General features: G+C 46.3%; 1 protein-coding gene across 3 annotated transcripts in view; it reads right to left on the bottom strand.

Moving 5' to 3' along the window:
* LOC143010832 (kazrin-like) overlaps nucleotides 1–21,538 on the bottom strand; it is a 111,444-nt gene extending 89,906 nt beyond the window's left edge. The window contains exon 1 of one of the 3 annotated variants that reach the window (XM_076163380.1): nucleotides 21,408–21,538. In XM_076163380.1, the coding sequence (XP_076019495.1) occupies nucleotides 21,408–21,521 (114 nt within the window). In that variant the 5' untranslated portion in view covers nucleotides 21,522–21,538. The remainder of the gene's footprint in view (nucleotides 1–21,407) is intronic. The other 2 variants (XM_076163379.1, XM_076163381.1) reach the window with 2 other exon arrangements.
* Between the last annotated feature and the right edge of the window lie 4,343 nt (nucleotides 21,539–25,881).

Raw genomic sequence — 25,881 nt, 5'->3', positions numbered from 1 at the left:
GGACCAACAGCTGAACCACAAACAAGCTGGTAACTGTATTTCTGAGGTGGTTTGGTGTGGTTGGGTTTGATTTACGCTCCGACTCCTAACAAACCACAGAAGAGACACAGTGGAGGTCTCTACATGTACGGAAAGTAGATGACCCCCCCCCCCCCCCCCCCCCCTCTCTCTCTGGGTCTTGAACACTTCTGCTAGTCGGCGGAGTGAATCTGGACCCAGAGGCTGACCGGGGAATGGGTGGTAATTAGTGGGCGTGCTGGGGGCTTGGATTAGCATATAAATAGAGACAGTGGGGGGGTGGGATCAGTGCGGCGGGCGCATTGTGCTGCTGATGAGGATCCGTCCACACTGAGGCCCCTGTGCCGCCCGCACGCTCGCCTGTACAGCCATGCAGAAAAGTTACACCACTGCAGGTCAGCATGCACTTTCTAAGCCCTCTGTGGCTCCGCTTTTACTTAGCGAAGCTGAAATGGGTTGCTAAGGGATAATGCTTGAGACTCTGCATACTTGCTGGGATGGTATTTGTTGCCTGGCAACAATAGAAACAAAATTCAGCTCTGGGCAGTAAAAACAGCGGAATCATTATAAAGCTTTAAATGTTGCAACTTCTCATTTGTTCTCTGATTTTAAAATTTTAAAGTTTGTAAAGATCGGCCGGCCGTCATGAATATTGATTGCAATCACGCCTCTCACAATCACAGTCAAGGCATTCATTGTGCTGTCGGAAGGAGAAATACTAATTAAAGTAGATGTTTTATTCACATTTTCCATTATTTATTCAGTATTTTCTCTTGCCTGGTGGTTTGAGCACATCACAGAAAGTAATCAGTCTTCTGTCATAATTCCAAAGCACTTTCTGCCTCCATGCAGACACGGTGACAGGTGTGAGTGATAAGCACCTGAGAGCGTTTCTCATCCTGTGCATGTATGAGAGGCTGACATGATGGAGAGGCCACATGAAGCTCTCTGGCAGAAGACTCCAGCAGGATCTCTCTGTCTCTCTCCCTCTCTCTCTCTCTCTTTGTGCCCTTGGGTTTGTCATAGGCGTCTGTCCACCGGGCCGCAGCTCAGGGATTCTTTTATGCTTATAGTTTTTCACATAAATGCCAAAAAGCGCTTTGATGTAGATCATCCTGGCTGCCAGCAACACACAGCGAAAGGATATTTTGTTTTTCTTCAGAGATAAGCTTCATTAATTAATCATCGTACGAGCCAAACGGGAACTTCTCCTCCAGGAAGAGCGCTCGGAAAACAGGAATAATCATGCATGTGTTCAGTCATTATCTTCCTTCCGTCAGATAGCAAAGAGAGGAATTAACATGCGGAGGAATTAGCTGCACGTCATTGTGTCGGCCGTCCTTCAAGCTGTCAGCAGTCGAGCTTCTGTCTCGGGGACAGAGGAGGAGATACCTACACCACAATCTGTGTTAAGTCATTCAGACTTTGCCTCTGCAATGCAGAACTTATGGGGCTGCACCAGCATCACCTGCTTATTGATAGAATCTGGAGAGGCAAGCCAGTGAGGTGGAAAACTCGCTGTAACAATGGGCCCAGCTGATGCAACTCCTGGGCGGCTGGGGTTTTGTCTTGGACGGAGTTAAAGGCAGCAGTTTAATGTCCCCGGAGGGAGGAGCAGAGAAAAGGAGTTTTTGTAGCTGAACGTTATCTTGATCCCTTATCAAGATCATCTCATCTAAGCTGAGGATGGAACTCAGCAAAAAAAAGAGGCTTCAACAGAGTCAGGATACTCATAGATTCTAAACACAGAGAGAGAGGGGGGGGAGAGAGAGAGAGAGGGACAGACAGAGAAAGAGAGAGACAGAGAGAGAAAGAGAGATGTTCCCTGTCCCATTTAGCAGATCTATGTTATTTATGACCTCTGTGGTGTGTTTTGTCCCTCACAGTCTTGTGCCTCCACAGCGCCTGAACGTGCCCTCAGGCTTCCTCTTCAAACCGCTCACATGTGTTAGAGGGAGACATCCTGATCGCAAACTGCATTGTGTTCTTTCCCCCTGTGAGTCACCCTGCTATTACCAAGCAACCCAATACTGCCAAGGAAGTGTTTACAAAAGTCTCTTCTATGTGGAGTCTCATCCAATACACACACAGACACACACACGAATACACACACACGTCTTTATTGGCTCTGGCTGGGTTGTCATTGTGCAGATTTATCCTGTTGGAGGTGGATCCTGACTCATTATGTGTAGAGATTACAATAATGAAGCAACTCTGATCTACTTGGATGCATCAACGTGGCAACTGCCAAGAACTCTGTCCTCTGCCGCCTATATGCAGTGTATATACAGAGAGGCCAACACAAGAGACTCACTGAGGCCACTGACAGGGAAACAGACACCTCAGGGTTACGCCTCCATCAACACAAACACCAAGGCAGAATATTAGATTCAAAATAAGTTGATCTTCGTCTTCTCTTATAGATACTAGACGCAATGCTGTGTGCTTCAGCGAGCAGTGAGACAGGACCCGAGTGGGGAATAAAGCCGTCTGTCAAGTGCCTGAGACAAAACAATCAACATCATCACAAATGTATCAGTGCATTTGTTTCTCATTTCTGGATTTGTTCAGACAGCATTGACTTCACTTGAGTGAACTTTCAACCAAAGTCTCCATTATTGATGCAGAAACTTTTCCACAAAACTCATTTGCTTTCATTTACATAATCTTAGCGGAAGTTGAAGCATTGTTTGCTTGTAATTAAAGACCTCTAAACAACCGCTCTAAACAGTTCTGTATTAATGTTCATCATTTTGCTTGCAACCTTTGATCCTAACTGTATCTATTGTTTGTATCATTTGCTGTTGTTCTTCTCCACTCATATACTGTCGATCTGTACCCTCCATCATTCTCCACAGACTGTTTGTGTTATTAGGGAGGGGGAACGTTTGCATATGACTCAAAGGCTGGTGAGCTCAGTGGAGTGGAGTGGCTCCAACCCAGACAAAGATGAGACCCAACCCTTACTCCACAGAGCTGTTTACTCTGCACCAAACACTCGCCGCTTAACTTAAAATGGATTTTGCCGAGCAACTGGAGGCCTGGACACACACACACACACACACACACACACACACACACACACACACACACAAGTCGCTCAGAGATCAACGTCAACTGCCTGTCTAACCCCTGGAGGACAGACAGGCAGTTGCGTAACTCAAAGGTCATGGTTTGAACACGCAGCACCCAGCGTTTGTCCTGCTGGTGTGTGTGTGTGTGTGTGTGTGTGTGTGTGTGTGTGTGTGTGTGTGTGTGTGTGTGTGTGTGTGTGTGCGTGTGTGTGTGTGTGTGTGCGTGTGTGTGTGTGTGTGTGTGTGTGTGGCCTTCCTCCTGCTCACTCAGCCCGACACCTAAAATAACAAGAGGCAGTGAGGATGTTTTCTGGCCATGAATTCGACAAAAATTTGGATCTAATGTCTTAATGTGTGAAGCGTGAGTCACTGTTGACATTTCTCAGATTGAATTGAGTTTCATTGGTTTCAAAGAAAAGGAAAATGCACTCAGACACATACTTTTCCCTATTTTCCCTAGGCAGTAGGCAGTAGCTCAGTAGGTAGAGCTTCCGCTTGAGAACCGGAGCGTTGCCGGTTCGAGCCCCTGCCGAGGTGCCCATGAGCAAGGCACCGAACCCTCAATTGCTCCCCCCTCTGCGAAGGGTGGTAATGTAAGTCGCTTTGGATAAAAGCGTCTGCCAAATGCTTGCAATGTAATGTATTTGCATCCGGAGATGAAACTAAGTTCAAAATGTCAAGTTTATTGAACATATATAAATGCTTTCTTAGACGTTTCCGCTACGTTCTTGCTCAAATCCCAACCTCCATATTCCCACTATACATACATTTCTGTGACGTGGCCCAAAAGCCAAAAGGACCCGGCTCGGTGCTCAGACTCGGGGCTAATCTTGGACACAAACAGAGTGAGCAGACTTTGATGGGGATTAAGATACAGTGGAGGCTCCTTTGAAGTGAGATAAGCGGGGAACAAAGATCTCATGTGGGTTTACAGCCAAGAGGCAACCGTGAGTTTCTACGGATCGGAATCTGCGGGACTGCGTGTGTGATAACGTTTATCACCATCCCGTCGATCCAGGTCAAGTTTGTTTGTGTGGGAGCCGACGAACATTCAACTCTAGGCGGCAGACGAGTGAGGAAGCGATCAAGGACGAAACATTGCATCACAAGTTTGGAGTTAATAATTCCACCGCCAAGGCAACACATAAAGCAAGCAGCCACACGCTCGAGCGACGTTCAAAGGAAGAAGGAGTTCTGACCCTAATGAGGCAGTTGAGATAAGTGGGAGCCGTTCTGATTACAGAGAACTTGAACTTGAATGGAACCATGCGCAGAGAGATGAGAGGCGGCGTGATACGGAGGCCACTCACAGCTGGTTGAAGATCAGACATGTTTGCACGTTCAGGATAATTTCAAGAGGTTTGAGTGTACACGGCAACATCGTCAAGGCGAGAGATCACAAAGGCCTGTAGGAGGAGAATATACCATCAGAAGAGACGGCCAAGATGACCATGAAGTCTTTTGTCCTTTGCTCCTCTCCTCAAAGATCTTAAGCTGAAGGCGGCGATGTAGAATGGTTTGACGGAGCTACAGAGCTTTGTCACGCCTTCATACTCATCAGCAGAGAGACGGCTTTCCGTAAATTCATCCTTTTAAACATTTCTGAACAAAAGCTTTCTCAAACAGTTGTCAGGAGTTGTGCGATTCTAGAACATCGGCTTGTTTGATCTCTGTTTTCACACAGACAGTTGCAAAGCAGAAGGGAACAAAACAACTCTCACAAATGCCAAATGCCAGAGTCTGCTGAAGAAAGATGCAAAATGCGGTTTGCAAATTCTATTAAAATCAGTCTGAACTCATGTCAGCTGCTGGTGGCCTGAAGAGTTGACAGATGCTTCATTTTTCCTGCTGAAAGGGAGCGTTTGTGGTGGCACGTCTGATGTTGAGCGTTCTCTGAAATCCCTGCGTAGGTGTGTGCAGTTTGAGGAAGTGTGGTTAATTGTGTGTGTGTGTGTGTGTGCGTGAGACAGAGGATAATTGTCTGTGTGAGGCTGAGGGGCAGCTCCCGTCGCTTCTGCTCAGTATTCTGAGGAAGTAGTCTCTATGATGAAGATTGAGAGAAGCTGTGTTCTCTGTGCTGTGAGTGTGTGTGTGTGTGTGTGTGTGTGTGTGTGTGTGTGTGTGTGTGTGTGTGTGTGTGTGTGTGTGTGTGTGTTGTGGGGGTGGGGGGATGCTGGCTGCCAGGATAAATCCTCTCAGTAGTACTTTGCTTCAAAGGCAAAGCACATGGAAAACATCTTACAAACCCTTTAATGAAGCACCAAATATGTATTCTTTTCTTTGCAATCATACACGGGAGCGAAGGAGCAAAGTCTGTTTGTAAAGGCGACATGTGCAGAACACGAGCTGAACATTGTTCCAACTGCAAAACACAAACTGAAGATCCAGAACTTTAAGCTTGTTCCTGTCAGGATGTCAGGAACTCCGATCTTTATGATATTAAAGCACTGAGCCTGGAAGGAAAAAGGAAAAAAGTTTTTTTACCGTGTCAGCATATTTCTTCTTTGATGGTTCTCATTCTGACTGAGCTTTTTTTTTCCAACTCAGCAACATTCACAACAAAGTTTGATTCTTGATTCAGAAAGCAGATATTGAGACTGAAAATGGAAAAACTCACCGTATGAATATCATAACCTCACATTCAACACTGGCACCTCCAAAGCAGGTATGAGTGATTTTCCAAACAATGAGTCATGGAACAATAAATAAGATTTTGATTGTGATCTGTTTAGTAACAAATGAGACGAGATTTCATGAAGATTCAATCAGGTTTGTGCTTAAAAATCCATTTTCAAACTGTCGCTGCAAATGTTTCAATATGGAAATGAAACATTAAACAGCCACAGAGCTTTTGGGTTGACAGTTTATTTTCCCATAATATCCCTATTTGGATTCAGTTGGGCACCAATGAGTTGATCTAGTGGAGCATACCAAACTCCATCTTTAAATGAAAGCAGTTTATATTAATACCTAATGATGTTTACACTTGATTAATTTGCAACAAAATTAAATATGCTCCCAATGTCATAATGATTACAGAGGAGAAGCAGGAATCACTTATAGGAATGAGGAGAGACGCCTCAGAAACACCACGGGGAATCAGCTTTTCTGTCACTCCTGGCTTTTTCCATGGCGTCTCCCCATAAAATATGCAGATTTTTGCAAATGATGTCATTAACTCCGGTATTGAATTAGCATAGAGTGCTTGCAGCCAGCCTAAGTGCTGATTATGGGAACGATGGGACGTGGACTCCTATGGGGACATTGTGATTACAGCTTGAGCCAAGGAGGCCGAAACGAGCCAAAATAAGTACCTGCATTGTATGAGGTGAAGTGTTTACATTTTACTCTACAAAAGCCATAAATCTAAATTAAGGCTGAGGGCTGAAAATGTTCATTACATAATGAGATAAAACGAGGCCAGGGCTTTGGAATATACAATAGATTTAAAAAAAAGTCATAAATCAATGATTCTTGGACTGTTGCATTGCAGAAGGAACGCCAAGTGTAAAAAGTAACTCTTGACATCAAAGGTCACCATGGCCTGATATCTGCGTGCTGCACTCTGCTGGTGGAGGAGGAAAGTCAATTTGTTAATGGAGTAATGAAAAGTGAATTAAAATGTAATAAAAAGTCTTTCAGGGCCGCATGTGGGGGTTTGCCAACGGGAGATGAAGTGTCAGTGTTTGAAGAAGCCTGCAGCTGTTACAAGTCCAGACCAGGGCTGCACACAGTAGGGACGAGTTTGCTGTCTGTGGACCCAAACACGATTTTCTGACTCAGTGAGCACACCGGGCCCCCCGTGAAGTCGATTATAATGAGAAAAGTAGAGTCTTAAAAAAGTGAAATGGGCACAGGGGCAAGGTAAGGTAAATACTAACTTGTCACAGCCATTTAACTCACCAGCTGTGTGTGTGTGTGTGAGAGTGTGCGTGTCCATATATGTCTGCTAGTATCTGGCTGTGGTTCTGCTCGACGGCTTCCTAAGTGAGGGAGACGCTGAGAGGACCTTGGCAACATGCAGAAAGCTGCAGCATCTGAACATCACATCATGAAACTTGATCTGATGTGATATTTTATTGATCGCTGGTTGCTCGCCTCCTTGTCCACAGGGACCCAGAATCTCTCGCTGAAGGACGCAAGCACAGTGCTGCTTTAAACCAACAGTGTTAACACCACCTGCACGCCTGAACCCACAACACAGAGAAACGCTGGTAACTTTACCTCCGAACTGACTAATGTACCGAACAAATGAGTGAAAACATCACAACGTAACACACTATTTTATCTACAAATGGTATTTCCATGTAATTTAACCTTTTGCACTTTTAATGTCGGTGATTCTGGCTTTCATTTGATGCTCATCTGCCAGTTTAACATTACAAAGTTTCAAAATATAGTTATTACTAAAAGAGGCAAACAAGTTAAACTATCTAACATAAATGATTGATTTTGTACTTTGTACTACAAAAAATAAAGTCTTACAAAATTGTGGCACAAACAACAAAAACACTGAGAAATCTGCAAAAAAAAATTTGCAGCTATAAAATTTGTTATCCAGCTTTAACAGTGTATTACAGTAAACAAAGCCTTAAAAAGTGTCAATAACTCATCGGAGAGCCCGTTTGTTGTTTACAGGCTTTATGTTGTGGCCTCCTCTTCCCATCTGTCCAGGGCAGAACTGAGGAGATGACTTCACACTCCTTCGCTCTCACTGTAGATTGGAGCGTGTTGTGATTTTTACACCGCATCAACTCACAAATTTACAGTTTGAATAGATGACAACCTACATAAGCGTTTTAAAAGATTCTACGCTAACACACATCATCAATAGCGGAGTTATTCAGGTCCCACAATGCCTCTGTTGTGCCTATTTCCCATAATTCTACATAATTTATGTCAGTGGGACAAGACTCATAGGTGGAGCTCAAAGGCTCCAGCGTGATCAATCTGGATGTGAGGCTGGTGAAGCGATAGAGAGAGAGAGTCGCTGTGATTTATGGTCTTCCTCACTGTTATTTACTGCTCATGTCAAAGCAGCCAGATAGCAGGCCAAAGCGGAATTATCTGTGTGAGACGGAGAGGAATCCTATCCCTGCATCGATATACGCACGTCGACATGCAGCGCGGAAACGACGGCGTCACACAAACCTAAATATCACAATGTTACCAACAGCTACAGATGAACACACATGAGAAGAAAACAACGATACGCATGAAATGTCCATTCCATCCCTATACGTTCTCTTTAAATGGTAGAGGGAGAGATAAGCAGATGCATTAGAAGGTGCACCCTGCGAGGAGCCCATCCAGAGAACAATCGATACTCAGCAACACTCTGTGAAGATGAGTCATTCAATTCAACCACACAACTAATGATCCAGCCCAGATCAATGGTCTGCTGCTGAAAAATACAAGCTTTTCTTATTCCTAAACTGAATGCACACACTGAGCAAACATACTGAATATTTCATGACAGCCACACCAAGAGCGACACAGCGTCTTTGTGTCTCTGTCTCTCTCTCTCACTCTCTCACTCTCTCTCTCTCTCTCTCAAAGTTGAAACTCTGCTCACAGAGTCTCAGAGTTTAAGGTGATGGATAACAATAACAACATTTTCATATTTATTTCTTGTTGTCCCCAATTGCACTTTTCAGATTTCGATGTTATTGTTTTTATTCAAACATCTATTTGGAAATGTATGCCTGTGCCTAAATGAAAAAAACACATTGACCCACTCCTCCTCTCAATGTTGTGGCCCTGCTGTGCTCACAGAGTGAAAACAGCACATTTGCAGGTCTGCTCTGATTGGCCTGAGCAGTCTACAATATACAGTATATGATCGCGAAAAAACGATGTTGAAGGGAACAGGAAGGGTAATTACAGTCCTTGCCCACAGAAAGTCCCTCCTAGTCAAAATAGTGGAGCTTCACAGCCCACATGTGAAAGCGGAAGACCCGACAACGCTGAAGGTCTGCTCTGCTCTGGACCAGGCTGCTATGGAAACAACTACCACTCATTATATGTGATACTGACTGTCAGATTGAGCTCAGTAGAACCAAAAATACAAGGACGGTGTAAAAGTCGTATTTTTCCCTGTTGGCTAAAGTGAAAAACAAATCTAGCACAGCAAACCTCCTCATTGAAACTGCCTGAGGTCACAGTGAGGACGTTCCACTGTAGCACTGCTCTTTGCTGAGTGCGAACGTTACCAAATGGGCCGCAACGTCACAAACACACAAAGCCACTCAGACGCAGAACCGCTGACCTTTTTCACAACTTAGCCGGAGCGGAGTCTGACGGATGAAGTCATCAGACCTTTCCATCAAAATTAATTTCAAATGACCATAAATCAAAGATGACTGTGTGTTGGTGCACCTTCCTGGTTGTAGCTGGGTAATGAAGAGTGACCCCCAGGAGAACCTCGACGTGGGTCACGCTAATTCTACCTTAGCTGGGGTCATTTCCATTTTCTCCAGTTAATTAATGCTGAAAACATATTAAATCCAGCTTGCTATATTAATTGAAAAATGTCAATCATTTTCCAGTACAATTCACCAGCTCATGATTCCAGCGTGACTAATCTCCTATAGAGTCGCGGGGATTGAGATGTAAATTACTTCGAGCTGTTAATATCCATACGCAAACCCCGGGGGGCAGCGAGCTCCTCCTTATACCATGATGATGAGCGGCGGCGGCGGCGTCTTCACAGGGGTCAGAGATTCTGCACATTAACCTGCTCGCTCCAGATGAGCGTCTGTCTCTCACTGGACTCTGCTGCTGATCTAAAAGCATTAAGAGCTAGGAGAAGCAAAAATAAACACAACATTCATCTCCAAGTCAACAAAGTTCCTGGCAGCGGGGGAGGTGGTGGCTTTGTAACAAATCTCCTAGCAACCACATCTGGCACTATGATTAAGGTTTAATGAAGAATGAATCCTGACTCTCACAAAATGACTAAATATAAACCAAAGGGCTAAGAAAGTTGTTTATCAGCCTTCAAACCCTTCGAAAACAATCACCCTCTGTTGTGTTGGCCTAGAAGCTCCATATGTTGCATCCTTGATTTGCTCTGGTTAATCAAATGCCTGTTCGGTTAACTTCAGGTGGATCAATGGATCAATAGCTGTAGTGGTTTGTTCAGAGCTTGTTTACTTCATGTTCACCCCACAAACCACCACATTGGAAGCTGTGGTTGCTGTTTTCGGAATGGCCCGATTAAGTCGAGCCCAGTCATGAAGGCAGAGAGACACAGCGAGTTCCCAGCATTCCTACTACAAACTAGCTCTGCATTGTTGTTGGTAACTGCCCAACAAGAAAGCACATCAGTTATTCAAAATGAGAATCAACAAGAAGTCAACATCAACATCCCAAACGACGTGTGTATTGTAAACTCTAACACTAGATAGACTGTTGCTATGTAGCTAGCTAGGTTAGACTCTGTTGCCATTGTTTACATAGCTATACAGCACAAGAGCAGCAGTATTATTTTTGTAAGTGGAAGTTAACACACACACACACACACCTCCTGTGACACAAATGCATATTTCAGGTCATATTTTGTGCGATGTGTGATCAGAGAACATAAACGATGAAAGGAGACACTCAGGAAAACAAATGGGCCAATAACCAACAACACAGACGGATAAACCAGGCAACAGGCAGATGTGCGAATATTACAAAGATCGATTTTGGAGGCGTGACAGGGGAAAGTTGCATGATTATGTCAGGATATTGCTCTGCTGGCTGGGAGCTGAGCAGCATTGTTAGATGAGATATGTGCAGCAGCCCTCAGCAGCACATAAACCATCTCTTTAACTCCTGACACCACAGCCGCACGCTTACCAAGTCCAACACCGTCCCCCGGGGAGCAACGCCCAATCATCTCCTGCCATCCAAATCATGTTACACTAATAATATTACACAGTCAAACCAGCTTATCGGATTACAACCTGGGACCACGAATCTGGGCTGAAAACAAACATGCGAGGGATATGCAAAAAGATTACTTCAGTGTGTATACATGAGTTGCTTGTACCGCAAAAGGGAAGAGCAACCAATAAACTACTGCAAGCTTTAATTTTGAAAAGCTCAGCTGAAATCATGTCAGCCGCATTATCGGGAAATATTGATGAAGGCGGCGAGTGAAATGAACATGGAAGCTCCCCCCCCCTTCCCCAGGAATAAAGCACACAGAGTCGATCTGAATAATTTCCAGTAATCCAAGAGAAGCAGCTGGATGGCTGATTTGGACGTCGCTGGGGATGTTTGTTTAGCAATTTAAATGCACTGGTGTTTTTTTGTTTTTTCTTCCTCTATTCCTAATTACAGACAGCAGCCGTGCTTGTTTAGCTGATGCCAAAAGCCTCTGGGAAAGGGAACACAACTGCCTGCTGCGCGAGTGAGAGTCATTTGTTATAATTTAATATTTATCTATTGGTGGAGGCTGAGTTATCAGAAGGAGCCAAATTGAAAGACGGTCAGGCGTGCCCGCAGAGAGTCAGCAAAAAGCTCTGAAACTCAGAACAAACTTAATAAACAGAGTGAGTGAGTGTGTGTGTGTGTGTGTGTGTGTGTGTGTGTGTGTGTGTGTGTGTGTGTGTGTGTGTGTGTGTGTGTGTGTGTGTGTGTGTGTGTGTGTGTGTGTGTGTCTGTCTGTGTGTGTGTGTGTGTGAGTGTGTGTGTGTGTGTGTGTGTGTGTGCATGTATGAGTCACATCAGAAGTGCAGCAGCTGTAACCATGAAAACAGCTGAAAGTTTAGAGTGGTCGCTGATCAAGCATGGTAGGACTCCACTCAGTACCTCAATGCTCGATACTAGAGTATTTGGCCTTATTAAGATAAGCTGTATGCACATATGCAATTAGATTCATCTGGACGTCAGGGAATAAATGATGTGTTTGCCAACCAAGCCCCATGGACCCCCCGACCCCAATTAAGGGGCGAATGGAGGTGGAGTTAAATAGAAACGGATAAAGAGACAGAAGAGAAATGGAAGCATACATAAATACATCCACACTAATATGCTGCATTGTGGTCAAATCCTCATTGAATGCCTCTTGTATCCTCCATTTACTGGACGTGCCATTTGAGGCATTAAACTTCAGCTTTTCCCCTCATCGCCACTCCGCTCCTCTGACAAAATGTGAATCCATTGTTCAGCTCGGAGTTTCAGAAATCAATTTTGTGCCGCGTCAAGAGACATGCAAATCCGGCAAAGCGGCCAGGTAAGTCGTTTGAAAATCCCTCTTTGAAATTAGACAGGGTGAGACAGGCACAGCGGAGGCCAGCGGATGGGAGGAGCAGTTATGTGTCGGTGGCGTTCATCCTGCCTGTGTCAGCCTCGGGGCCTCATTGGGAAGGGAAACTTAATCCCATTTACTCCGGTAGGTATTTAACCGCGAGGACATCGACCCCGTCTACTTTTACAGTCACTAATCGCTATCCAAGATCAAACACGAGCCTGAGATCAATGAATTTCACCTGGCTAAAGAAAAACAATTGGCAAGAATGAAACTATTTATTCAGGTACTATTTACATCCTTTCAGTCTATTTAGTTGTGCTGAGCTTTATGTTTGTGCCATTTTTAGGGGATAAAGGCTTAACATGAAAGTACGCCCAAGGGAGGAGGCTGACACGAATCCTAGAGCGAGATTAGAACTATGTCAGCAATGTGATACGACAATCGAATAGATGCAAGGGAAAGTTAGAAGCGTTTGTGAAAGAGTAATTGCAGTTTAACATTCCGCTCGCTGCACTTATTGTATTTCATGTATTCATATTCACAGAGATGGTTCCATTGCCACTGGGATGACTTCACACACACACACACACAGCATCTCAGATCTGTGTGTGTACGTGTGTGTGCGTGTGATTGGATGAGCAGAATGAGTCAATTAGATTTCTCTGTCTTCTGTGAAAATGTATTCTAAAAGTTAAATGGAAAGAGCGGATCTCTAATGCAGATATTGTAAATGTGCCAATACAAATTATTCCGAGCAAATGGAAAGTGTGACTGTCCCTATAAAGCGAGTGCTGTTTTCAAATGTGTGTGTGTGTGTTATCATAAAACGTTGATAGAACTCTGATCAAACGCGGTATAAGAGCGAGAGTTTCCTGTTTCAGAGCACAGGTGCATCTGTGAGTCACCGCAGCAAAACAACCCAATAATTAAAAAATAAATCTGAATCAATTTCGCACAATTACAAGCCGGTGCCAAAGTATTGAACCGGGTTGCTGTTATCGCAAGACGACCCCGAAGATCCAATAAGCGTTTCCAAGAGGTGCACAAGCGGCTACAGTCTGCAAAGGGTGTGCACCCCCCCGCTGGAGCAGAAGCATTAACGGTTCCCAAAGATAATGGAGAGCATCGTTACTTTGAGCCAAGGAGCAAAGGAGAAAAAGCGATGATTCCAAAAGCATCCACAACCGCAGCCGAGCCAACTGTTGTTAAGTTTGGCTCTCTGTTTATCGATTGTCTTAAAGCTCATTTAAAAGAGAGTAATCCAGCAGAGGGGAGGGAAGGAGAGGAGCTTTTCAGAGTTATGGATCAGGCCTGTATGAATTTGGTTTGTGGGTGTGTGTGTCCCTTTCAATGTGCCCTTCAAAACACTTTTTTAAGATTTGCACTTATTTGGCCTGAGACTGACGTAAGCATCAGCAGCACTTCAGCCTCCTGTTGAGTTTCTACAGAAAGAGCTGCAATGATGACTCAGGGAGGAAATCTGTATTGATAACTTTGGCATTCCGAGGGCATCAGAGAAGCTGTCAATCAAGTCGATCAAACACCCAATGGTTTTTCATCATCTGACCTACAAGAGTGGAGACGTTTCAGCAAATCGCAACCGTTTAAAGCCGAGCAGAAGACAGAGCCGAAACAGTTTCAGGTGGTTATAAACTTATAATGCAGAGATCCCAACCACTTCAAAACTTGTTTGTCGAATAAGCGACTCAATGATTATTAATGGAGGAACGCAGAGCATCAGAGTGCGAGGGAGCCTGAGGAGAACGCTCAGCTGCACTCTGGGTAATGGAGCTGACTTCAGTGTGGAGCACTTAAGGACTCAAATATGAAGTAATAGCATGTGACATATTCAGACTGTGAGGCCATATAATGATTCATAAACGCACTCTCACTGGTAATACTGACTCCCTCTGATACCTTTAATGGATTACAGAAGATCAGAAGGCTTTTGTTTATGTTTAAGGTGAGTTATTGAGGGAAGAAAAATCAATTTAAATGAGTTTCTCACACACACTGAAGATTGATTCAGTTTCTCTCTTCTCCTTCAGCAGGTTGAAACAAACACTGCATGATGTGAGACTCCACCACAAACAAACAAAACAGAACCAGCTCCAAATCTCGCTCCTGACCACTTCCTTTCACACTCTCTGTTTCACTACGCAGTCTGCACCGCGCTTGTCACTTCCTCCTCCTCCTCCTCTTCCTCCTCCTCTGCTTCTGATTGCGGTGGCTGTGTCTAAACCTGCCCAAATTGAATCATACCGAGTCTGATTCAACCAAATGAAGGCACGTGGGTGTGAAAACACCTACGTGTTCAGGGCAATTTGGCACAACGTGAAAAGGCGTTAGTGCGATGTTTGCGGGGGTACGTAGAGCAGAGGCACAGCAGGGGGGTGATGACGAGGGTGCACAACCTCGCTGATGAAGAACCTCGCTCAGGTAACAGATTTTAAAACTCTGTGATCACACCCACACTGCACGACGCCGTCATTAGTATGATTGTCTCTCACAGTGTCATGTAACCTTGATACCAGCTGCTGTTGCCATGGATACTGTGTTCCAGATGACAGTCAGACATACACATTCAATGTTCATTTTGGGTGGAGGTGTCATCCGGAGGGCAGCGCGCTCCATGCAGCTCACAGGTGTGACAGCAGCGGCTCTGCATTATTGCAAACATACACACACATACACACACACACACACTTGATATCATTTCAGGGCCTGATGCATTTGTACTCTTCCCACATGCCTTCGGGTCGTGAATTCACCTCCACTAAACAGCGTAGCCATGGGCACAGCACACACAGCTATCAGAGGCGGCTTCCTATAGCCGCGCAGCCACCACTCTAAAATTGAGGGCAAAGCCTTTGATCTGCTGAGACGCCGCTCGCCGAGGTAATACGGGCCAGATAACGCCGAGAAGAGGGAGCAGCCAGCCAAAAGACAGGAAAGCAAAAAGGGGCCGGCACATAAACAGGCTTCGGCTATCATCTTTCTGCCTGTAAAGCCGACGTGTACAATCAAAATAACGTTCTGATGGCTTGTTTCCATAGTAACATAGTCCCCCATCTGCACATAATTACACATTGACACACGTGAGGCGGCGGCCCCTTTGTCTCCACATGTAAGGGCGATAGATGGTTAGAGCGGCGCTGTGATGCGTGTGACGCGCCCTCGGCTGCGTGATCGCTCCAGTCGCTCTCTGGTTAGTTTGTGATCTTCTAGTCGTCGAGCGTGAGATTATGTGGGACGCTGCAGGGAAGGCGGACAACCTTTACGCCGGCGAATACAATATCTGAGCCGCACCAGATGTGACGAGTGCGACGCGGTGATATCAAGGATGCTGGCGTGTTCCACAACAACAAATGGATGAAACGGAGATAGAAGAGACATATTGCATCATCTTTACTTCACACACACACACACACGCACGCACGCACGCACACACACACACACACACACACACACACACACACACACACACACACACACACACACACACACCTGGGATAAAGGATTCTTTCTCCCATGACAAGCCAAGTCAGAGAATGAAAAAATAGTTATAACACCAACAAAATATTCAACCTGGGACAGCAACCTGTGAATGTTTCGCCCGATGCTGCAAACGTCTCGTAACTTAGTGGCTTCCTGTCGAGAGCCAAGAGCCGAGTCGTAACAAGCAGCTGGAAGTGTCTTAATGGACAGTCTGTGTGTCTGTGTGTGAGTCTGTCCTGAACACAGACAGAGGCGTGACACTTCTTCAGGTCTTCGGCTGCAGGAGGTCATCAGGTCATCTGTCATCCCAGCGTTCTAGCAGATAAACTCAATCTGGTAATTAGCTGGAGTGACGATGAGCCTTTTATCTGTAACAATGCGTCTTAATGAAGGAGCCGTGAGCCTTCGATGCAGTCGACCCGCTTTATGCTCACTTCCTGCTCAATAGCAAAATCAAAAGCCACCGCGTGACGAAGCCGATGGAAACATTCCCCTGGGGGGCGGAGCCAACAACCCCGGCGAAATCAAACGCTCTCCTAATCTATAATCTGAAAGCATTCAGCTCTGGGTTAAATGTGCTTTCACGCTAGTTTGTTGACTCTGACCTCCAGCTTGTATATTTCACCTTGAAAGACGTAGATTTATCTTCACGCCGTCCTGGGAGAGGGGAGAGGACGGTTAGTCATTGTCCCGGCTGCCGAGCGAGACCGGCTCACGGCCCTGGAGGCCACTGGATCTTTGAGACGCTCCGGTCCTTTCCATTCCGGATCAATGGAAGCTATTAACCACTAGCGTTGCTATTCCCATTGCTGCGTCTCTGTTACAGCCAGACCTTGACCTCCTGAAGTGAAGGGTTAAAGCCCCCCCCCCCCTCCCCCCCCCCCCTCCCCCCCCCCCCCCCCTCCCATCTCACACACACACACACACACACACACAATCGATAAGGCAGTCATTTTCAGTTTTCCTTTCATAGAACTCGAGTGAAACATGTCGTAATTGATTCCAGGCTATGAGGCATTGAGGATGTAAGGCGAGTGCTTCCCAGAGACAAAGGAACTATTGATTGTTGGTCGGACCGTACATGCAAAACACACACACACACGCACACACAAAACATATCTCACACAGCATGTTCATACGAAACCAGCTAAAACATGCTGGTCTGTGTATCTCATTTCATGGACAAACTGCATCAAGGTGCTTCTTGGTTTGGAGGTAGATGCAGCTGCAAGATTGTGCTTCTGTCATATACTCTCATAGATTCTGCATCTCTCAGTGAGTTTTGGTTGAAGCCGTCAGGGATGGATGCCTTCAGAATGTCTCTGGCTGTGATCCAAGCTGACTTTCTCGCCCTGCACGACCGAGCCCAAGTGAGAATAAACAACAACAATTTGTTCAATTATTCCGTTTCCCCACCTCCTGATTTCCATCCATACATTACCGTTACTTCGCCTCCACTACAACGCTCTTTCCCCCTCCTTCTTCTCGCCTCCGCAGGCAACATACCGCAGCCGCAGCCCTTATAATGAAATGCTTTTCAATTTATTCCTTACAAGATAAGACGCCATTTTCAATCTGCTCAACATCCAAGTCCACCAGCTGCAGCAGTAATATCATGCATCTCTCCAGCCGACGATTCAATTTGTGTGCGTGGACAGAAAGGGAGAGATGGCGAGCGGCAGATAAAGAGTAAAGGGACGTCCTCTTAACTTCCTCCTGGATGCGTCGGCTCAGTGAATTAGCCGTCCCAAGGCGTTTCATCAAGTGCGATACTCTTGACCACAGCGGCACTGAGGATGTCTACAGGTCTGACCTTGGTGTGGATAAGTGCCATCAGCGCACATAAAGCTCGCCGGGCTCAGGCGCTGATGACGAAGGGGAGGAAGAGGAAACGGACATGCTCTGGGAATAAATGGGAAATGTGACACTGACAGATTCTTATAAATAAATGACCTTAAATGTGAGCTGTCTGCACTCCGTTTAAGCCGTGAACGCTGTTTAGTCTCGGGAACGTTGGATGTTTTGACTGGAAAGACCCGGAGACACTCGGCGCTCCCTTCCAGCAGGCGGATGAAGACAAAAACTTGCTCTTTGAACCAAATCACCCAATTTCCAATCTCATTTGTCACACGCTGGGATTGAGCTGGGTCACGATAAGCCATCGCCATGGCAGCGCTAGGCGAACGTGTCCTCACTAGAGCACGGCCTCAGATAAGAGGAGGGGGGGGGGGGGGGGGGGAGCGGGGGTGAGGGGGCAGATGGGACCGGGTGATGTATTATGCATGGGGTAGAAACGGCACTCTGGAGGGGCCAGCTGAGACCTTAGCCAGAGAGAGAGAGAGAGAGAGAGCCCAGCCAGACTCATCTCATACACGTACACACACACCAATCCCTCTGAGGCCACGAGCAGCCTGCTCTGGGCCGTGACCTCTGGGCTCTGGTCCAGCCCCATCAGCTCATATTCATGGAAGTCAGAGTCCTTAGTGTTGAAATATTAATTTGGATTTTTTTCCTGGATGGACGTTTGGTTTGACACGCCTGACTTTGCTCCTCTGCACACAGATAAAGATGGATTATTAGCACGGCACCTGCTGCATTTTCACTCCAAATTAACATCGCATTAACTCACAATGTATTCACACAACCTGACAGAAAATATTTTGAGGTGAATGTTGTGTTTTTCACAGGGAAATGAGGTCGACAGGGTCTCATTAAAAATACATTCAATTCAATTACTAATGACCTGTTTAAAACCATAATACTAAATCTATGTAATCTGATTACTTTCTGTTCATTTTACAGACTCTAACATACAAATCATCTAATTGTATCTAGATTAAACTGTATCTAAATTTGTCAGGCTGATTGATTTGTAGTTGGGCTCATATTTTGAAGGGCTGCTGCAAATCGTGGCTATATTTAAAAACATTAATGACCATGTTGAACCTTCTTCTTCTGCTGCTGCTTGTATCTCAGATGGCTGAGTTGTGCCGCTGACTGAATCATGTCAGTGAAAACTCTGCAATCCTACTCCCCCTGCGGTCAGTGAAGTACTCCCAAGTTAAGTCAGCAAACTTTCCGACCTCAGAATATTGATTATGCCAGAAAAGCCAACCATGCTGATAATTCTGATCTCCCCATGTTCAGCACTCACAGGCTTTTCATGCTAATTTAATCAAATGACACACTCGGGTTCGCATTTTCACATTTTGGCTTTAAAATTGCCACATAAAGAGCGGTGTGAGCGGCGTGAGCGACATGACGATGATGACTCAGGCGTCAGATCTGCTTTTTCACTGTGTCTCTTCTCCGTCTGAGCCAATGTCACCTTTACTGGCCTCCGACCTGTGTCTACGCCTCCCCTCCCCTCCCCTGCCAGCTCCCTTCAGTCCTCTCCTCAGATGATGGACAGCTCCGCTAATGCGCTGGCAGCCGGGCCCGGCGCGGGGGAGGAGGGGGGCGGGGAGTCGGAGGACGTCTCGGTTGCGGGAGCTCAGCAGCCCCGATCTTTCCCAGCTTGACTGGAGGATACCAAGCCGCACCAGATGGGCCTTTTGGTGAAATGAAGAGATTCACAGGGAGCAGCGCTGCCGTGCGACGTCTCCAGCGTGGCAACGCTTCAGAGGCACTTTACTAAAAGTGGAATATTCTCAGTTTATGGCTTTACTAAGGGGGTAATTAAGGGGTTTGAAGCTACTGGTGTCACAGCTGAGAAAGGTAGAGGGAGTTTGGTAAAGGTTTAGAGGGAAGCGTTGTAGTGAACTTACCCAGTATGAGCCAATGTTTCTCGACTGGTGAGTCACAGCCCCTCATTTATTCCATTATGTGATGTTGTTGTACCAGCAGGGGGCGCTGAAGCTTTCATCATACAGACACAGATTTGGATTTCGTTTATTTGTACGTTTTGTTTTTAAAAACACCTCTCGGCCATCTGAAGTTTTCCGTGAAGCTGAACCTGCACGTGTGTTTGGACTGTGGGAGGACGCCGGAGCCCCCGGAGGAAGCGCGACGCCTCCAAGGGTGTCATGGAAACACACAACAACAACACCGCCGCCGCTTTCCCCTTTTCACGCCTCCTCTTCTGTCTCAACACTTTTTTATTCCGGGAATACATTTACGCCTCCTCTATGGATTTAGCCTTTTATAATGAGACAGTACGCGTGACAGCCTGTTTCCACTCAGTGTGCACAGTGGTGCTGCAGGTAACCTGTAAAACACCAGGAAATGATCCTTTCACTGCTACAGATCACATCCTTATGTCACAAACGGAATCAGAAGAACGCTGAGGGCTCTCGCCAATACACGACAGACACATTGCCTGTCTGTCCCCCCCTAAAGCTGAGGACAGACAGGAGACAGGCAGAAGGAGATAAAGTGAAAGAAGAGGAAGCCGCCTGCGTTCGTCTTCAGCTATCAGTCAGTCAGTGGAGTCTCAGGTTTCTCAGTTTCACACTCTGCTCTCATCCAAACGTCACATTAAACATCACACACTCCTTCGCCTCTTGGCTTCAGTCACACTTTCACATCTCTCATCTTCCTCTATTTCTATTTTTCCCTCTCTCCATTACCATCTGTTACGCTGTAGCTCATGCGGCTCATTTTTCATCACATTCAGTAATTTAGCGTTTGTCTGTGCGGAATGCAAATACAAACTCTCATCAATTAGTGCGACCCGAACGTGTTCACATTAAATCCCCAGCGGCTCCGTCAGACTCCTGACATTACATCTGCCTTCACACGCAGCCGCCTCGTCTCCTCCTCGTCCTCGCTCCCCAAGGTTACGCCGTGTGCTCCGGGGCGAGAACGAGGGCGGCGGAACGCGCGAGGAGAATACAGAGACGAGGACGAGACGAGGACGAGGCGGGCCAATGACGCCGCGTCCCCAGTGTCCCCGCTGTCTGTGCAGTGAGACCTGTGCGGTTGGCGGTTGACGCTTTTAATAGTGCCTCGGCAAATTCATTAGCTAATTATTAACAAAAGGAGCCACGGCGGCGGCGAGTCGCACACATCAATCCTCACACATCCTCACAGCTGCTTACGCGGGTGATTGATGCCCCACACATTTATTTTTAAGGACACAGAGGTTACGGCTGAATAAGAGGACACGGGGAGACAGAGCAGCTGCGGAGGGATGAATTAACCATTAGCTTGCTCGCCATCTTTGCTCGCTGAGAGCGCCAATTTACTCTAATAGAGGAAATATAACCTGGTTGTTCCGCCTCCATTACACAAAGTCAATGTTTTCATTTCCTCTCTTAAACAGGGGAGCTCAGCAACATGTGAGCACCGAGCGTGAGCAGACGCTGGCACACACTCTGGGTTTCCGCTCGTTACATCATGTCGTTGTTGTCACTCAGTGTGCACAGAGGGGATTAAGCCGCGGCATGCATTTTCCACTACATGTTGTGTCTTTTTAAAGCCACCGCCCAGGGTTGAGGGATTAGGACCCACGCGCACCTGTCAGGTTTGGGGATTGAGCCAACAACCATTTGGTGAGTGAATGAGCATCTCTCTGTCTTTGGGCCCCGCCCCCACCCCCGCCTTCTCTAATGTACACGAGCTGTGTGTTGTACCTGAGCATCCACCAGGAGGTGCCTCATCAGGCTCATGGACTTCTGCATGGTCTCCTTCTCGGGGGGCAGGAAGGTCCGCTCCTCCTGCTCCAGGGCCGGAGGTCCGGCCACCATGAAGCTGGCAATCTGGTCGTTCAGGCTGTTCAGCGACTGCACAGCTACGGGGGGAGAGAGAGGGACGGACAGGGTTAAGGGACAGAAATGCAACCACTTTACCCTTTGGCTCATAATCACAATGTCTGGAGACGATGCGGATAATGAGGGTAAATGTTTTGGGTAATTGCTTTTGCATTTTCTGCTTTTCCAGGGAAAGTGAGGTTATTTTAAAGTGATAATCCATTCTATAAAGCTTAGTTCTGTGCTGATCAGAGTGCAGACAGGCCTGAATAGATCCAAACTGTCTTATAGAGGGGAGAGACATAGATAGGCTCTCTGTCGACGCCCTTCTCTCTCTGGTCCAGAATGTTCCGTGTCGGCCCGGGAGCCATCCTGTTTTTGTTTCCCTCTGTTCTACTGCGTCCCTGGAAAACCTCTGCTTTCAGGTTTCCTCTCACGGCCAATCTCCCACATTAACCAACCGGCCCTACTGTATTTCCGTGCGCGTGCTCTCACACACACACACACACACACACACACACACACACACACACACACACACACACACAGACACACAGAGAGAGACTTCCTCACCCCACTTCCATTTACCATTAATCCCTCTTAGTCTCTGAAAGGTCACCACAACTATTTCCGAGGCCACCCACTCTGTGGAAACACTGGATAAAGAGGAAAGAAGAAGAAGAAAAAAACATTTCCCGTATTTTAGCGTCAGTGTCATTTTGTATTTTCTGTAAGCTGCAACACAAACCGCTGATGTCTCTCCCGTCAATCCGTCTACAAGCGTTTAAACTTTGCTCAAACTTACAGACTCGTCTCATTTTCACAGCGAGAGGAGCCGGAATCAAAGTTTGACCTACAATCAAAAGGTCACTCGCAAAAGATTGAGCCGTTTTAAGCCTTTAAAACGCTGCTGGAATCCAGCTCTGCCAAATAAAGAGCCGCAAAACTGCTAAATCCATGTAAGGCAGAATGATTCGGGATCTTCTCTGGGATGCAAATGCAAAAAAGCCTCTTTCACACACACACACACAAAAGAGGAAGCATAGATTAACACGTTACATAAGACTGAAATTGTCTCGCAGCGGCCGACATTTCCCAGCAAGCGGCCGTGGAGGAGGAAATCTGACGAGGAGGCAGCGAGGGGGAGAAGGGGAGGAGAGGAAGACTGTGCGGGGGTCTCTCAGATGTCAGACCCCGACGGCCTGCTCGCCTCTCTGAAGGCCGTCCGCACACAAAACAGCCAGAAATGAGCCGGCGGATGAGATTTACTTTACATATTTTGGCTCTATTTGTAGGCAGCCAAAGCAAAAACAAATCCATATTTTCTTTATTGGAAATGTCAGCATGGTTTCAAAGCTTCCTCACATTCAGCCAGACTGAGAGATCAGCTGTTTACCTACTGCCCTCTGCTGGACAGCCACTGAACCTGCAGCTACTTCTGAACCCAAACACCGATCCGTCTTTGGTTATTTGCCAACTGGTGACCTCGGTGATAGAAGGTTCCATCCAGCGTTTGGGTGGAAAATGAGTGAAGCACATGAAGTTACTCAGTGAATGATGCTTGTGTGGGTTTGTTATTGCAGGAGGTCAGAATGCGTCAGAGGTCAGGAGGTCAGTAGTTGGCAGATCTTTACAGCCTTGTGGGCAGATTGAACCTTCTAACACTGAAGGTCACTGGTTCTTATGCAGAGCCTGATGGATTCAGCTGCATTCAGAATGAGAAGCACAGCCCAAGACCTCAGTTACATGACTGACAGACAAAGAGAAAAACAACATAACACATTTTTGATGCCAAATACTCAAACCATCCTAATCTGCTACAGTCAGAGGCAAACTACACGGATCAGCCAGGCGCACACACACCAGCCTCTGGGTTGTAAAGTCTCCCTGTCCACTTTATAAACGACACACTGGAATCAATAGCGGCATGAGGTAATCTGGTGCAGCGAGGTCGCTCACCTGCCTTGACCCTCACGATGCAATACGGACTGGGATTGATCCGCTCATCGATGCTACATTCATTACAGCTTTGAAAGCCAAGTAACACTCATGATGCATCGTTACACACACAAACTATTAACCAGCTCAATGGAGCCGACAGGCAGAGTGTTTTCTCCTCCGAGGATGTCGAGGAAATCAAAACGGAGACCATTCAGAAACTCTCTTCATCGCTTCAATTCAAACGCTTAGCAGCTACTTGGATCAGTCAGTGTAACAGGCTGACAGACGCATCTATGGAAGAAGAAAAAGCTTCAATTGAGCCGCAAAATTATACAAAATGTTATGATTTTGAGGGAAATGAACTGTTTTGTGAGGCTACTTTGTAACATTTCAATTTAGAAACAACTCTGCCAGACATTTCTCAAGTTCAGTGAGACGACAGCACAAAGTTACTGCAGCATCACAATCCGTGAAAAATACACTTACAGTACGTCTGTGTAAAAATGTTTGAGGCGTATTATTACAGAAACTAAATGAGCGTATAAATAAAATTGTAACTTCACGTCTTGGAGCTTTCAGAGGTGAAATATCACCAAAAATGCCATTAAAGTGTGTGACATCGAGCATCACTTTAAGATGAATACTGGCCACAGAGAAATATCTCATCTAAATGCCTTTGATGATGTATTGTGTGTAAGAAAAGCGGCTGGATCCATCACAGAGACAGACGTGTGGATGCGGTGACATGGCTGCGGCGGTTAACAATGCAGAATCCAGCGAGACGCGGGGACATCCTGTCACTCTGCGCCTTCATTTGCAAACTGGAATAGATTGAACCCGCAGTGTGCCTCCAGCAAATATGAGAAATGATGAAAGGGAGGCAGAGCGGCGGTGGAGGAGGAGGAGGAGGAGGAGGAGGAAGAGAGGGCAAAACTGCAGGAGTTAGGTTACAACGGGAATAAAACTCACTCCAGCTCTTGTCCCCCCCCCCCGTCGCCCCCCTCGTCTCTATGAGGCAGCAAAGGGCCTCACACGACCTCCTGGAGGAGCAGGAGGAGCACAGCAGAGGAGGAGGAGGGGGAGAGGACACAGCGGCGTCCCCCACAGGCCTTTATCCGCTCCTCGGGGGAGAACTCGCAGGGGGAGAACTTGCAGCGGAAACTTTGAAAATGTAACATATATGCAGCAAACTGAATGGGATTAAGAAGAAGAAGAAATGTGGTAGAAATGTTATGCTTGTTGTTGTTGTTCCTCTCCTTTTAGACTAGATGAGGCCTTCTCAGCCTGGGTGGAGGTATGCACCATCACATCACGATTTCAGAGTGCCCCAGCTGCATGATGAGGTGTGTGAGTGAGTTATGACAGGAGAGGCTCTGTAATCGCCGGCATCCTGCTTGTGTGACTCCCTGTTTCAGATTTAGTGATCCGAGTCTGACAGCTGTTATAAATATGACTGAGCCTGATGAGCCTGATGAGGCTGATGATTTAAAGGGCCGGTTTACCTTTTCAGAGGATTCTACCTGTGTGTGTCTTTCCTCACATCTGTGTTTAAACCCATCTGCCACTAAGAGCCACGATATCCTTAAGAGGCCTTTTACTTTCAGACAGAATTCATAAGTGTGAGTTAGCATCCGAGCGTTAAATAGCCGTGTGATGACTGCCAGTGCTGGATCTTTCTGTGGGACCCTCATGTGTGTGTGTTCATATTGGTGAAACTAATTCCTCTGGTGCTAAACTGGGAGCCTATCTGTGTGTTTTAGTGAGTGCACCATTAAGCACAGTTTAAAAATAATACACCTCTACAACATCTGGCAAACGGAACAGATGGGTTAGAGGAGCTGGAAAGACAAAAGTAATGAAATTCTGTATTCAAGTGTGTGTGAGATCATGAGTAGCATCATAAAAATAGAGTTAATTCAGGCAAAGGGGAAGTCTCATTAGGCTATGAGACTTGAGCATGAATGCAGTAAATCAGGAGAGAATCTTTGTGGATTTAACACATTAGAGAAGTGTATTTCCACGGTGAAAATAACTCTCACACACACTTCATTTCACCCTCGTTGCCGCCGCATCTGAAGCAGAGTGAGACACCAACCTGATCACCACTTAGAAGCTGCTACGCTCCGGTTACGTTGGGAAATGAGCGAAGACGCGCTAAATATGAGGAAGCAGTGTGTGTGTGTGTGTGTGTGTGTGTGACGCACGGAGACAAATGTGAAGAGTTAAAAGCGATCAGAGCAACGACGTCGCCTCTAATCTGAACTAAGAGCTGAAGCATCGTGTAAAATGGAAGCTGAGTGAGAGAAGCTGCTCCTCTACACACAGAGTAAAGCTGTGCAGCACTGCCCTCTAGTGACACAATGATGTCACACCACAGATTTATCTTCCTCCTGCTTGCTGCTGATAAACAACAATT

This window comes from Genypterus blacodes, unplaced genomic scaffold (assembly GCF_046128005.1).
Source record: "Genypterus blacodes isolate CSIRO-AG114 ecotype Tasmania unplaced genomic scaffold, CSIRO-AGI_Gbla_v1 ptg000131l_1, whole genome shotgun sequence".
Classification (NCBI taxonomy): Eukaryota; Metazoa; Chordata; class Actinopteri; order Ophidiiformes; family Ophidiidae; genus Genypterus; species Genypterus blacodes.
This window is presented reverse-complemented; position numbering and strand designations above follow the sequence as displayed.